This window comes from Pipistrellus hanaki, assembly GCF_964339955.1.
Source record: "Pipistrellus hanaki genome assembly, chromosome: 16".
NCBI lineage: Eukaryota > Metazoa > Chordata > Mammalia > Chiroptera > Vespertilionidae > Pipistrellus > Pipistrellus hanaki.
In genome coordinates, this window is record NC_140518.1 from 13,127,470 (window position 1) to 13,142,468 (window position 14,999).

The window sequence follows — 14,999 nt, forward strand, 5'->3', positions numbered from 1 at the left end:
ACACAGACTTGAATCAGAGTAACCTGGCCAAGTAACAACCACAGTGTGATTACTCCAATTTGGGAGAGGAAATCCACATTAATCTTATGTTATGAGAGTGAAACAGGAAACAGTGAGGAGATGAGGACATGGATTTGGGGTATGCAGGATTGTTAACATAGAGGAAAGGAAGTGATTGAGGTTCAGAAAAGACCAGAGTATGCTTAGCCAGAAAAAGATTGAGGTGCTGCATATAACCACCCCTTCTTTACTCGCTGTTTCCCATCTCTGTTTGTAACCAAAAAATAATACATAAAGGTATATGTGTATGTTTCTTCTCCCAACTCATTTTAAAACTGAACATTTGATAAATATTTATTGAGCATTTCTTGTGCCATAAACAATGGTTGTGTATATTGCAGAGTTAGTAAAAAAGGGAGTCCCTATTCTGGGACAGTGTGGTTGCTAGCTAGTAAGAAAGATAATCCTTTGACCCTAAAGAGACAAAATCAGGTTTTCTCTTTAAAGTTGAGTAAATATTAGAACATAGGAATTTAAGTGGCAATAGGAAATACTCTCTGGCTATTTTTTGATGCCTGCAATTTTTTTCACATGGAAACAATTGTGTGTGTTTTTTAGATTGAGATAGCAGGTGTAAAATACTTATACTCAATAAACATCAAATTTTGTTTTGATAGGGAAAAGAAGAGTAGCATTAAAAGATTACAAAATTATTTTATTAGACTCAGACCTTTATATTTTGTTAGGGAAAGCTGTAAATAAGTATCTTTATCTCATTCGTTCCCCACTTAAACACAGTGCCATTCCTTGCTATTGACCTTCCACATTATTGATGATGTGGGCAAATTTATCACCCACATTAAAAACTGATATGAGCCAAAACCGGTTTGGCTCAGTGGATAAAGCGTCAGCCTGCGGACTGGAGGGTCCCGGGTTCGATTCTGGTCAAGGGCATGTACCTTGGTTGCGGGCACATCCCCAGTGGGGGGTGTGCAGGAAGCAGAATGCTTCTGACTATCTCTCTCCTTTCCTCTGTAAAAAAATTAATAAAATAAAAAATAAAAATAAAAAAAATAAAAACTGATACGATTTACCAGATTTGAATTTCCCTATTTAATTTGTTTATAGTTGGGTAGTGGAACAGTACTTTGTTTCTGAAATAGACTTTTTTTTCCCCCCAACACAGTGATGTTTAGCTGTGTTTAAAGAACAGGGATGTTATTTACATTTGAAGTGGTCTTTAGCCCAAATAGCCATAGTTATTATGTAGATGGATATTTCAAGCACTGGTTGTTTAAGGTCTTCCCTACTGGTCTTTTGAGAAATTTAGTGGAAACCCCTGCTACCATGTGATTCAGAATCCATGAGAAATGTTTCTTCCCTTTGTGCTCTATGCCACAAATGTATACATAGAAACATGCTGCTGTTTGTTGTTGTTGTTGGTTGTTTGGTTGTTTTTTCAGGAAAACAGGGTCTTCAGAACTTTTCATTTGAATGGGGTCCAGTCTCCTTTTCTTGAATAAAATATTTTCCAGCTAAAAATGTGTTATTTGGCTTAACTTTTTATCAAAAATCATTAATACTTCAAGAAATAAGCAAGTTTATCAGCAACTCTTCAGAAAGTATACTTTATAAGTTTAGAGATAAGGACATATATTGGCTTTGTAATAAGCTTAAATGATTAATTGTACCATTCAGATTAGACTGTGTCCCAGTTTGGAATCTAACTTGAACTTTTGTTTAAGATATAGAATTTGTTCAGCCTTTGAAAAGAGTTTTGGATTGGTGGTACCTCTATAGTTTTGTTCTCCTTACATGAGCTCTTTCTCTTTAATAGATGAGTTGTTTTTCTAGTCACACCTTGAAGAAGTTATATGAAGTTGTAATTCTCTTTAAAACTAAGAGGAGCCGACACCGGTTTGGCTCAGTGGATAGAGCATCAGCCTATGGACTAAATGGTCCCAGGTTCGATTCCAGTCAAGGGCATGTACCTTGGTTGCAGGCACATCACCAGTAGGGGGTGTGCAAGAGGCAGCTGATTGATGTTTCTAACTCTCTATCCCTCTCCCTTCCTCTCTGTAAAAAAATCAATAGAATATATTAAAAAAAATAAAACTTAACAGGAAAGTAATTTATTCACAGAGAATAAATTAGATTCTCTCTTTCTCTCTCTCATCAGTAGTGAAACAATCCATCCTTTTTACTTGCAAAGGGGGAGCAGAAAGTGACTGTTTTTAGGGCATTTACAAAGGATTTTCTTCACCATAAGAAGAAACTGAATAAAATAGGTTTTGTATCTTTTTATAAAAATTACTTTTTATTTAGGAAATTGAGAAGTTTCTGGTTAGGATCTTTTTTGGCATTTGGCCCAGTACTGTCCAGAAGAAAAATGACTTAAAATTTTAGATTTTTTGATTCTCTGAAGAATGAAACTCCTTATGATATGAGAATAATAACTAGGAAAACCTTATTATAAAACCTGAATCATGTCCCTACTAGAGATATGAAAAACATTTCATAATTAAAGTTTCCTACATAAAAAATTATATGGGGAAAAGACAAGGATCCAATGTTTAAGCCAACTATTCGCGAACTACTTAGACCTTTTGTAGATGTAGTATTGCTCTGTGTACTTTAAGTTTGATTATAAAGATAAGGCTAGTCCTTGCCCAAATAAAGATGAAGGGGAGAGTCAGTATTGTGCTTCACACTTATTTGACCATCTCCTAAGTCTGCTAGATAGCCCTCTTTTTCTAAAGGAACCAGAGTTCAAAAAGGTGAAACCACTTGGCTAGTAATTCATGGAATTGAACCTAACTTTTCCACTCGGAAACTTTATACCTACCACCTTTCTGAAAGGTTCGCTAAGTATAGTCAGAGCAAAGTATCGTTGGTCGCTAGATGAGTGTTAGCACAAAGTGCTAATAGGACAGTTCAAAAAAAAGAAAAATCCGGTCTTATGAGCGATCGGTAGAGACTTTGGGAGGGATCATTTAGTTTGATCTTGAATAGAAAGGAAAAACTGGGTTAGGAATTCATTTTTATTATCAGTATGCCCTTCTCTGATAGAGACCTCAAATATATTTTGGATTTGAGGCAGTTGCTAAGCCCTGTCTCGAAGGTTTGGTTTAGAATCCTAGTTAGTTCCCAGTTCTACTTTTGAGACTCCACTAAAAAGTTAGTAAAGGTGATAGGAGTATTTGCTGCACCCTATTATAGTACCAAGATTGCTTTGCATGAAAGGTTATGCAATTTGAGTTTGTTTTATTGACAGCATCTCATTTTTTTCCCTTCCTACCTCCCATTATGTTGTAGGAATTTGAGATAGAAAATCTTCAGGATGATGTGGACATAGTTCTATCCCCATCAGCTTCAAAGTCACATGAAGTGGCTTGCTGAATAATTGGCTTTATGAACTGTCTGACTTATCCTGGAGACTCCAGACTTTGACAAAAATGCTCATTCTTTTACTTATTTATTTTTATTTATTTTTACTTTAGACTTACTTTTGCATTTATTGGTTGATTCTTGTGTGTGCCCTGAGTGGGGATCAAATCCGCAATCTTGGCATGTTGGGACAATGCTTTAACCAACTGAGCTACCTGGTCAGGGCAAAATGCTCACTCTTTTAGACACTGTCCTATAGTTTGAAATAACGCCTAAAAGTGATGAAATATTTATAAGAGGAAAGGTAAGGAATAGACACCCGTAGATTTTCCAGACTTATTGGATGGCTGAGAGAAAATAGCAGATGTGAAAATAGCATACATTCTATTTAAATCTTGAGAGCCTAGTAAGTGTTTGGGGAGGGGGAAAACCAACTCGATCTGCCTGGCTCTAGTAATCATCTAATAGTCTGACAGGCTTTTCCTCTCTGCTCATTTTCTTGAGAAAGAGGAAATTGGAACCCATGTTTATTTAAAATGCTGATCATCCCTCTTAAAGTGGTTTTTATAAAAATCATAATTCTGGGCAACTAGCCTCAGTAAAACAATTTTGCCCGCTGTTGGTTACTTGAGCGTCCTCAAAACAAAGGTAAATGAAAATAAGACTAATTGCTTTTAGGCATCAGTGGTCTTTCCTTGAGCTCTATAACTATTTTTTCCTGAAAAAAATACAGTTCTTCCATTTATGTAGGAAGGATTGTTACTATGTCAAGTCTGTGTAAATGTACACATATCTGTGTTGTACAGGTGCTTCCTTTCTTCCCACCCCTTTTAGAGTTGATGGTTTTGTCCCTGATTGCTCAGTATAATAGTGTGCAGATTCTCTGAGAGCTTGTGTAGTAATGCTTCTTTTTTTTTTTTCTCTTCCACTCTTGTTTTATTTTACTTTTTTTTCTTTGTGATGTGACATTTTCAGCTGATGTATTGAAAGCAAATCCTTCTAATTTGGGAGCCCAGATCACAAGAGTGAGTTTTTCTACTAGTGTCTTTAGCTGTATATCTCTCTCTGTGTGTGTCTTTCCACCCTTTTCCCTTCCCAGTTCAAAAATACTCAAAACACATTTCATAAATACTAGCTAAGAAAATTCCTTTGTCTGTTGAACATCATGACTTTCCACAAAGCAATGTCCACTTTATATTGGGTCAAATTCTTTTTCCCAATGCTGTTGTAAAAACATAGGCTATTGTATGTGTTTTGGTTTCTTTTGGTTTTAATATTATCTAGTGTGTTAAAAATAATTTTAATTCTGTCTTCATTGCAGATAAATATGTCTGGACTCTGTTACCAGGGTGTCATAGCACTGTTCTTTTTTGGTTCTTGTTCTTTTGTTTTAAGGAAAAATATATAATAGCTTCTGAGAATAAAAGATCCATTCTTTTATTAGGATTTTAAGTAATAAATTATTTGATTTATCTCTATTCTCCCTTCTCATCTCCTGGATGTTCCTCTCAGGGCCATGAAGCAATGAAAAGCTACACATATTACTGTCTAATTTCACCAGACTGATCGGGTGAAACGTGATTGGTCAAACTGGTGAGCTCCGAACATGCTAGTAGCATTGGAAAATGGTTTGTTTGATAGTCGCAGGAAAACTGTTCATGCTAAAAAGAAATAATAGCACCTTTTTATGGTGAAATAAACGTATGCTTTCTCTTTGTTAGTTCTGATTCAAATAATCTCCCCATGTAAGCTGTACATTGCTTTTTAAGATCTTACACCTGAGTAACTTTCTGTACTAGTTTAACCCCTTTCTGTTTTCTTTGACTTGTGTTATTACAATTTATCTCATGTTCTATTTGTCTGGTTTTGCATCCTGGAAGAGCAGGTGATTAAATAGTTCCTTTTCTTTCTTCCTAGTGTTCTAAAATTTGCTCATTGCTTCTGACATCATTTAAGTTTTCTCAATAAAGCAAATGGTATGCTGTTGTAATTAGAAATGCAGATACTACAAGTGTGATACCCAAAATAATCAGCCGTTGTGTTTTCTATTACCAGAAGAGAGTATAACAGTGTATTCTACACTAGCACTATAACCGTTGATTGAGGGTAAATTTTAAAGGCCTTGCTTTCAGGATCCCCAGGTTACTCTAAATCATCCTCCCTCTCTTCCCTTCTTTTGTTAACCCAGAGATTGAAAGATCTCAAGCAGAGAGAGTTTGCTCGAAATGTTTCTTCAAGATCCCGCAAGGATGAGAAGAAACAGGAAAAAGCCCTTCGGCGTCTCCATGAGCTGGCAGAGCAAAGAAAACAAGCTGAATGGTAAGGACATTTTCTCTCAGAGGGTCTATGGATAATTATAATCCTTAAGATTTAAGAATTATAATGCTTTAGTTTTTAATAGATTCCTCTTTCAACCTAAAAGCATATCTATACTTAGAGTATGCTATACTGACTAAGTAGATGTTCACCTGAGGCCATATTCTACAACCTGTGTGACCTTAAATTATCTAACCTCTGTGCCTCAGTTTCCTTATCTATAGGATGGAGATGGTAATAACAGACTAATCTCTATAGTTGTGAAGAGTGATTAAGTCACTACATTAAAAGTGCTTATAAGAGTGTTAGTACATATAAATTATGCTCGGTAAATTATGCAACTATTATTGTTCCTATCTCCAACATTCATTCTTATGCAAAAAATCACATTTGTTACATTATTGTTTTATAACTAAAAAGTACTGCAGCACAGATTCACATGTAGTAACTTCCTTTTTTCCAGTAGAACCAAAACCTCCTGAGCCCCTTTCAGTGTCGTCCAAAACTTGAACTTCCTCTATTTCTGGATAAAAAAATCCATTCACAAATGGCAATTCGGTCACCCTTTTTTACTTCAAATTTTTCTTTTCCAAAATTAAACAGTACAACACCAAAATTTCCTCTGTAATCTACATCTATAGCACCAGCTCCTATCAAGTGTTTTGCAGCCAAGCCGGAACGTGGAGCTCCTTTCCACAGCACCCAGAGGAAGAGCTGTCTGAATGTCGGCTTCACAGGGTTTTCTCCGAGGGTGGTACTGGTAATCAGGGCCCTGTACAGCGGCACGCGGGCCCTTGGTGGGGGCGGTGGCGTGCTCAGAGAGCCGCCCAAAGCGAAGCCGCAGGCCGCCCTCTGCAGGCCTGGCCGCTTGCTGGGGGAGACGGCCAGTGTGTCTTCAGAGCATGTCATGGCCGGGCTGACCACAGGTGGAGGCGGTGTGACTGCCTTGTAAGTACTATAAGTTAGTACAGATACTATGAAACCTAGGGAGTGCTCTAAGGTTCCTCCTGCTTAACAGTTTGGGGCTGGTATTTGCCTTAGGTTAAATTTTTCCCACTTAAGGCTGAATTGCTAAGCAATTAGACTTTGGGGACCCAGTCTTTAAGCATCTAAGGATTCATGAGGTATATGCTCAATGAGAAGGTCTGGGCCCCCATGTTTGTTTGTTTGTTTGGTTTGGGTTAAGTTTATGTTTTCTCCCTCTTTTTTTTTTTTTTTTCATACCATTTGTCCCCCATAGAACCTCTTCTACCCCTTTCTTATCTGTTTGTTTTGTTTTTATTTATTTTTAATTGATTTCAGAGAGAGGAAGGGAGAAGGAGGAGAGAAAAATAAAACTGCCCTCCTGGTTCATGGATCAACACTCAACCACTGAGCCACACTGGCTGGACCCCATTTTGTTTGTTTAACTATATTTTTATTGATTTCAGAGAGGAGGGGAGAGAAAAATAAAAACATCAGTGATGGGAGAGAACCATTGAACCATTGATTGGCTGTCTCCTGTCACTAGGGATTGAGCCCACAACCTTGGCATGTGCCCCTGACCGGAATAGAATCCAGAACCCTTCAGTCTGCAGACGGACACTCTGTCCACTGAGCCAAACTGACTAGGGCCCCATGTTTATTTTTAATGGCTGACCAGAACCAAAGGAAGGAACTGGTAACAGTTAAAAGATAAACTGGTCATTCTTATTAAAAGTTTACAGCCTAGTTCCTTGACTTAATAGGTTTATTTTTGTCTCTGGATCCTTTTTTACTAATTTACTTCTTTTATGTTTTGGAGGCAGAAGGAAGGGAGAAAAAGCACGTTAGTGTAAGTTTCGAAACAATTAACCTGAGCCCTAATGTTGAGTGAAACTGTGTATAGATTGCTTCTTTAGCAGCTCTTTATGTAGTAAAACACATTCCTCTTGGACCTGCTGCAAGGGCAGCTCCTTAAAAGTAGTTCAGGACATTTTTAATACATGTTTTTTCTCAGAGGTAGCTTTTAGTTCTCACTTTTACAAACAAACAGCTAAAAGATGACTGAGTAATCTCATGGGGGAAAAAAAGAAAGTTTCGAACCCTCATCAGGTATTTATCCTAGGAGTGATGCATGACCCCATAGTAAGTATTACTGAAGTAACATGGCAAAGACTAAGCAAGTACCAAAATAAATCCCCTTTTTATTCAGTTTGAGGTTTTCTTTGCTGTGTGGTAGGTTTTATGACACAGTGTAAGTATCTGCTGCTATCCAAATCTGTTGGGTTTCTATCTTCCAATAGCAAGGATTACCACGTGATCCAAATATATTTGATTCCTGAGTTAAAGACAGCTAGTAGTAGAGTTCAGATAATGTGGACTTCAAATAGATATCTAATGCTCTTTAGCTTGAGAGATGCCTTTATAGTGGGTCGGCAACTAAGTAATTGCGGATTTTTTAAAGAAAATCAAAGACAATTTTTTCATGGAACTAAATAACTTTATTCTGTAATGTATTGCCCATTTTGATCAATGACCTTTTGCCATCTTTCAGGCAGCATCATAATCCCACGTTCAAAAAACTTCTGGTTTTTATTAGCAAAAAACTGAATCAGGTACGATTTGACATCATCATCATTATTGAAATTTTTACCATTCAAGGAGTTTTGTAAAGATCGAAACAAAAAGTAATCAGATGGTGCAAGGTCAGGACTATATGGTGGATGTGGCAAAACATCCCAACCAAGCTCCATTAATTTTTGCCGAGTGACCAAAGATGTGTGTGGCCTTGCATTGTCATGATGGAATACAACACCTTTTCGATTTGTCAATTCGGGCCGCTTTTCTTCAACTGCATTGTTTAATTTCGTTAGTTGTTCAATGTAGACATCAGAATTGATCGTTTGGTTGGGTGGTAAGAGTTCACAGTAGATAATTCCTTTGTAATCCCACCAAACTGATAACAAAACCTTCTTTTGATGAATATCAGCTTTTGATGTTGTTTGAGTTGGTTCACCTGGCCTGCTCCACGATCTTTTCCGCTTGATATTGTTGTAAACAACCCATTTTTCATCGCCAGTTATCAGTCGTTTTAAAAATGGATCATTTTCATTACGTTTCTTTAGCAAATTGCAGCTGCTAATGCGTTGCGTTAACTGTGATTCTTTCAGTTCGTGAGGAACCCATGTATCGAGTTTTTGAACATAGCCAAGTTGTTTTAAGTGATTTTCAATGCATGTATGTGATACATGAAGCTTCTCTGCAATCTCACGTGTTGTACTGTGACAGTCCGAATTGATTATTGCTTTGATTAGGGCGTCATCAACTTCAACTGGACGACCAGAGCGTTTTTCATCTTTGAGTGAAAAATCACCAGAACGAAATTTGGCAAACCAATTTTGACACTGCCATTCTTTTAAGGCTTCGTCACCATAAACAGAACATAACTTTTTATGAGCTTGCGATGCGTTTTTCCCTTTGAGGAAATAAAAAAGCAAAATATGACGAAAATGTTCCTTTTGATTTTCCATTTTTCAACGAGCGCCAAACGAAAACTACAAAACAGATCAAAAAACTTTTTTTACTGATTAACAGCTGAATAGCCAACTATCAAATAACAAAATGTGTTTTACATTTGTACTACGTCTGCAAACCTAAAAATTCAACTGAAGCCATATATGTGTGAAACCCGCAATTACTTAGCTGCCGACCCAATAGTTGATATACTATAAAGATTTCAGGCATACAGGGGTTTAAAATGCTGGTTTTGAGGCTCCTCGGTGTTCCTGTTTTCAAACCTAAGAAAGTCCTTAGTAGTATCATGATCATTGTATGTAATGCCCAGAAAGAATCAAAACCAAAGCAGCTGGCCAGTGTGGCTCAGTGGTTGAGCAGTGAGGAGTTGAGCAGTGAGGAGGCTATGGTTTAGTTCCCAGTCAAGACCCATGCCCAGATTGTGAGGTCGGTCCCCAATGGGGGGTGTGCAGTAGGCAGTTGATCAATGATTCTTATCATTGATGTTTCTAGCTCTCTCCCTCTCCCTTCCTCTCTGAAATCAATTTTTTTTAATATATGTTTTTTATAAGTAAATGCTTAGATGTGTGGGGCCCAGGAAATAGGCGCAGACCCTTAGTTTCTAAAATAGACATGCTAGCCACAGACTGCCATAGAGTAGCAGCACTTTGGAGGTTTCTGATTATGTTTAACGCAGAGAACATGCACATTTTAAAAAATGACATTTGAGATGCCTTAGAAGAAATAGTAACTGACTAGTTTTGGAAATGTAGCTTGATAGATTAACAAACACTATGAGACTGCCTAACCTCACTGGGAGTTCTCTTCATTAGCACAAGGCTAGGGAATGACCATACTCAGGGTCTTTTAGGCCTCCCTGTGAAGAATGATAGAACGTGAGGTAAGTATTTTAGAATACGTATGAAATGTGCTCCTCAACCTGAGTTTGTTTCTTTATTGTTTGTTTGTTTTTTGTTTTTTGTTTTTTTAAATCAATGTGTAGTGCACCTGGAAGTGGTCCTATGTTCAGACCCACCACAGTGGCTGTAGATGAAGAAGGTGGAGATGATGATAAAGATGAATCAGCTACAAATAGTGGTGCAAGTGTCCCTGCCACTTGTGGACTAGGATCTGAGTTCTCCACAGATAAAGGAGGCCCTTTCACTGCAGTGCAAATCACTAATACCACTGGACTGGCACAGGCTCCTGGCTTAGCCTCCCAAGGTATCAGCTTTGGCATTAAGAATAATCTGGGCACCCCATTGCAAAAAGTGGGCGTGTCATTTTCTTTTGCCAAGAAAGCTCCTGTCAAACTCGAATCAATAGCATCAGTTTTCAAGGACCACGCAGAGGAAGGGACCTCTGAAGATGGAGCCAAGGCTGATGAGAAGGGTTCTGACCAAGGACTGCAGAAGGTGGGAGACTCTGATGCTAGTAGTAATCTCGATGGCAAAAAGGAGGACGAAGACCCTCAGGATGGAGGGTCCCTTGCCTCAACATTATCCAAGTTGAAAAGAATGAAGCGAGAAGAAGGAGCGGGGGCCACAGAGCCAGAGTATTACCACTACATCCCCCCAGCGCACTGCAAAGTGAAACCCAACTTTCCCTTCCTCCTCTTCATGAGAGCTAGTGAACAAATGGAAGGTGATAATAATCCGCACCCAAAGAACGCCCCAGAGAGCAAAAAGAGCAATTCTCCCAAGCCCAAACGCTTCAGCAAGGTGGCAGCAGGCCAAGGAGCAGAAAAGACTGTTGGTGAAGTCTCGGAGCAGCAGGCGGAAACCAGTGCGGCTGAGCCCTCAGAACCTGCAAGCAAAGCTGAGACAAAGAAGGCTTCAGGAGGGGACATAGGTGAGCAGAGTTTAGAGAGTCAGAGTCAGAAGTCTTCAGGTATCCAGATTTGTGAGTCTAACCCTTCCAAAGAAACCTCTCAGCCCGCCCCTCCCGGGAAGGAAAGCCGGGAGGGACCCAAACATCCCACCGGTCCCTTCTTTCCGGTTTTGAGCAAAGATGAAAGCACTGCCCTCCAGTGGCCATCAGAGCTGTTAATTTTCACCAAGGCAGAACCCTCCATTTCCTACAGTTGTAACCCTTTGTACTTTGACTTTAAACTTTCAAGGAACAAAGATGCCAGAGCTAAAGGGACAGAGAAACCAAAGGACATGGGAGGCTCCTCGAAGGACCATCTCCACGGCCACGGTCCTGGGGCGCCCGACAGAAGGGAGGAAGGAGGAGAGAGAGCAGAACAGTCCTCAGGAGGTAGGATGGACGCGCCTGCCCCAGGGTCTTCTTGTCGCGGCCTGAATAAGCAGGAGCCCAGTGGCAGCCATGGATCGGAAGCAGAAGACGCAGGGAGAAGCCTTCCCAGCAAGAAAGAACGATCTGGGAAGTCCCATCGGCACAAAAAGAAAAAGAAACACAAAAAATCCAGCAAACACAAACGGAAACACAAGGCTGACCCAGAAGACAAAGGCTCTAAGGTGGAGTCTGGGGAGAAGTCTAAGAAGCGCAAGAAACGAAAACGGAAGAAGAATAAGTCAGCCCCGGCGGACTCTGAGCGGGGCCCCAAGCCGGAGCCCCCCGGGAGCGGCAGCCCCGCCCCGCCGAGAAGGCGGCGGCGAGCCCAGGACGACTCCCAGCGGAGGCCCCTCCCGGGTGAGGAAGGCGGCGGCGGCAAGAAGGAGGAAGGTGGAGGTGGCGGCAGCTCTCAGGATCACGGTGGGAGGAAACACAAAGGTGAGCCTCCGGCTTCATCCTGCCAGCGCAGAGCGAGCACCAAACGGAGCAGCCGGTCCAGCCACCGCAGTCGACCCAGCAGTGGAGATGAGGACAGTGATGACGTGTCCTCACGCCGGCCGCACCAGAAGTCCCCATCCCAGTACAGCGAAGAGGAGGAGGAGGAGGAGGAGGAAGACTCGGGCAGTGAGCATTCCCATAGCCGCTCACGGTCTGGCCGGCGCCATTCCTCACACCGGTCCTCCCAGCGTTCTTACTCAAGTAGCTCAGAGGCTTCTTCCGACCAGAGCTGCTATAGCAGGCAGCACAGTTATTCTGATGACAGCTATAGCGACTACAGTGACCGATCGCATAGGCACTCAAAGCGCTCCCATGGCTCTGACGACTCGGACTACACCAGCTCCAAGCACCGGTCCAAGCGGCACAAATACTCATCTTCTGATGACTACAGCCTCAGTTGCAGCCAGTCCCGAAGCCGGTCTCGGAGTCACACCAGAGACCGCTCAAGATCCCGGGGCCGCAGCCGCAGCAGTAGTTGCAGCCGCAGCCGCAGCAAACGGAGGAGCCGTAGTACCACAGCTCACAGCTGGCAGCGAAGCCGGAGCTACAGCCGGGACCACAGCCGCAGCACCAGAAGCCCTTCCCAGAGGTCAGGCTCTAGGAAAGGATCGTGGGGTCACGAGAGCCCTGAGGAGAGGCGTTCCGGCCGTCGAGACTTCATTCGCTCTAAAATCTACCGCTCCCAGTCTCCTCATTATTTCCGATCTGGTCGAGGAGAAGGCCATGAGAAAAAGGAAGATGGCAGAGGAGATGATAGTAAAGGGACAGGCCTACCCGCTCAGAACAGCAGTGTTGGCACAGGAAGGGGATCGGAGAGTGACTGCAGCCCCGAAGATAAGAACTCTCTCACTGCCAGGCTTCTGCTGGAGAAGGTCCAGTCGAGGAAAGTGGAGAGGAAGCCCAGTGTGAGTGAGGAGGTGCCGGCCACCCCAAATAAAGCTGGGCTCAAGCTCAAGGACCCGCCACAGGGTTACTTTGGGCCCAAGCTCCCCCCCTCTCTTGGCAATAAGCCTGTCCTTCCACTGATAGGGAAGCTCCCAGCTACCCGAAAGCCCACCACCAAGAAATGTGAAGAGTCTGGCGTAGAAAGGGGGGAAGAGCAAGAACAGTCAGAGACAGAGGAAGGGCCTCCAGGGAACAGCGATGCCCCATTTGGACATCAGTACCCCTCAGCGGAAACAGCTGGCTCCCGACCAGACCCACCTCCAGAAGAGCCGAAATCTGAAGAAGCTACTACTGCTACTCACCCTGTGGCTCCACTAGGCACCCCAGTGCACTCTGATGGCTATCCTGGGGACCCGGCCATCTCCCATAGCTACCTCCCGGACCCCAGCGATGGGGACACCCTGGAATCCTTGGAGAGCGGCAGTCAGCCAGGCCCTGTGGAAGCTAGCTTGCTGCCAGGAGTGCCAGAACTTGAGCACTTCTCCGGTTATGCGCCTCCCAGTGGGGAGCCTAGTATTGAGTCAGCTGATGGGGCAGAGGACGCTTCCCTGGCCCCCCTGGAAAGCCAGCCCATCACCTTCACTCCCGAGGAGATGGAGAAGTACAGCAAACTCCAGCAGGCTGCACAGCAGCACATCCAGCAGCAGCTTCTAGCCAAGCAAGTGAAAGCCTTTCCAGCCTCTGCTGCCCTGGCCCCAGCCACTCCAGCCCTGCAGCCCATCCACATCCAGCAGCCGGCCACGGCCTCTGCCACCTCCATCACAACTGTTCAGCATGCCATCCTACAGCATCACGCCGCAGCAGCTGCTGCTGCCATTGGCATTCACCCCCACCCTCATCCCCAGCCACTTGCCCAAGTGCATCATATTCCCCAGCCCCACCTGACACCCATTTCCTTGTCCCACCTCACTCACTCGATCATCCCTGGCCACCCTGCCACCTTTCTCGCTAGCCATCCCATTCACATCATTCCTGCCTCAGCCATCCATCCTGGACCCTTCACCTTCCACCCTGTCCCACATGCTGCCCTCTATCCTACCCTGCTTGCCCCACGGCCCGCTGCAGCAGCTGCCACTGCCCTGCACCTTCACCCACTTCTTCACCCCATCTTCTCAGGTCAGGACCTGCAGCACCCCCCTGGCCATGGCACATGAGTTGGGGGAGGAGAGCCCAGGTAGGACCAGGGAAGGTGACCCATAAGTCTTCCCTTGGGGGTGTTGAGCCATTAATACCAGCAAGTAGAAGCTGGACGGGCCGTGTCTGATAGCCAAAGAATTAAGTTTTGGCTTGCAGGGGTGGTTTTAGATTTGAGGTTTGCTTTGGGTTTACTATCAGGGATTTCCCCCATTTTCCTTGTATCCCTCCCCCTCCTGTGTTTCCAGGCTGGGAAACACCAGTAAGTGCTACCCGCCCCTCTGCAGCAACATTTCCAGATGGTCACGTTTATATACTCCCCTCCTCCCTCTACTGTTTAACCTCCGCTCTTCCCTTCTGTAAATTTTAAAACCTTTCCTCCTCTCTGGCCGGCGGGTTGTCCATCTGATCCTGCCTTCCCAGTGTCTGACCATCCCTTGGTGACCTTGTGTTATCCTGGGTGAGGTGGACAGGGAGTCAGACCTGGAGTCAGATGTTACTCTGTTTTTGGATCCACTTCCCACATAAAGAGCCTCGTGTCCCTCATCCCAGAAGAGACATCGGACTCCCCCAGAAAAGAAGATCCGATCATGATTACAAGCTACGCGGAACACAGTTTTCATGTGTTTCCCCAGAGAGGAGCTTGTATGTCTGAAGGGTGTATTTTCTTCTGTCATGTTGATGTTTCCTTCTTAATTTATAGGATTTTTTTAACGTAAAAAAAAAAATTGCACTGAACTCTATAAACGCAAATGCTGCTTTTTGTAGCTCATAAAAAAGGTTCCATATTTGTAGTATACTGCAATAATATTTTTTACATCTAGCTCTTTAAGTGATCCTTGTTCTGGTGGCTTTGTGTAAATATGTTTGCCTAGTTGAATTAAGAAACTAAAAGTTATAAGATGAAAGCAAAAAATAAAGTATTTGTTTTCTGCTAGATGCAAAAA

At 42.8% G+C, this 14,999-nt stretch overlaps 1 protein-coding gene and 1 pseudogene across 8 annotated transcripts in view; one reads left to right on the forward strand and one right to left on the reverse strand.

The window, feature by feature from the left end:
- GPATCH8 (G-patch domain containing 8) overlaps positions 1-14,999 on the forward strand; it is a 66,051-nt gene extending 51,052 nt beyond the window's left edge. For 6 of the 7 annotated variants that reach the window (XM_084863381.1, XM_084863380.1, XM_084863382.1 and 3 more), the window contains 2 exons: positions 5,576-5,706; positions 10,181-14,999. In XM_084863381.1, coding sequence (XP_084719507.1) covers positions 5,576-5,706; positions 10,181-14,072 — 4,023 coding nt within the window. In that variant the 3' untranslated portion in view covers positions 14,073-14,999. Of the gene's footprint in view, positions 1-5,575; positions 5,707-6,108; positions 8,092-9,381 lie in introns of those variants that run through there. The other variant, XM_084863386.1, reaches the window with a different exon arrangement.
- LOC311611429 (deoxyuridine 5'-triphosphate nucleotidohydrolase-like) lies at positions 5,720-6,612 on the reverse strand (annotated as a pseudogene). Its single transcript has one exon. The product of its transcript is annotated as a deoxyuridine 5'-triphosphate nucleotidohydrolase-like (transcript).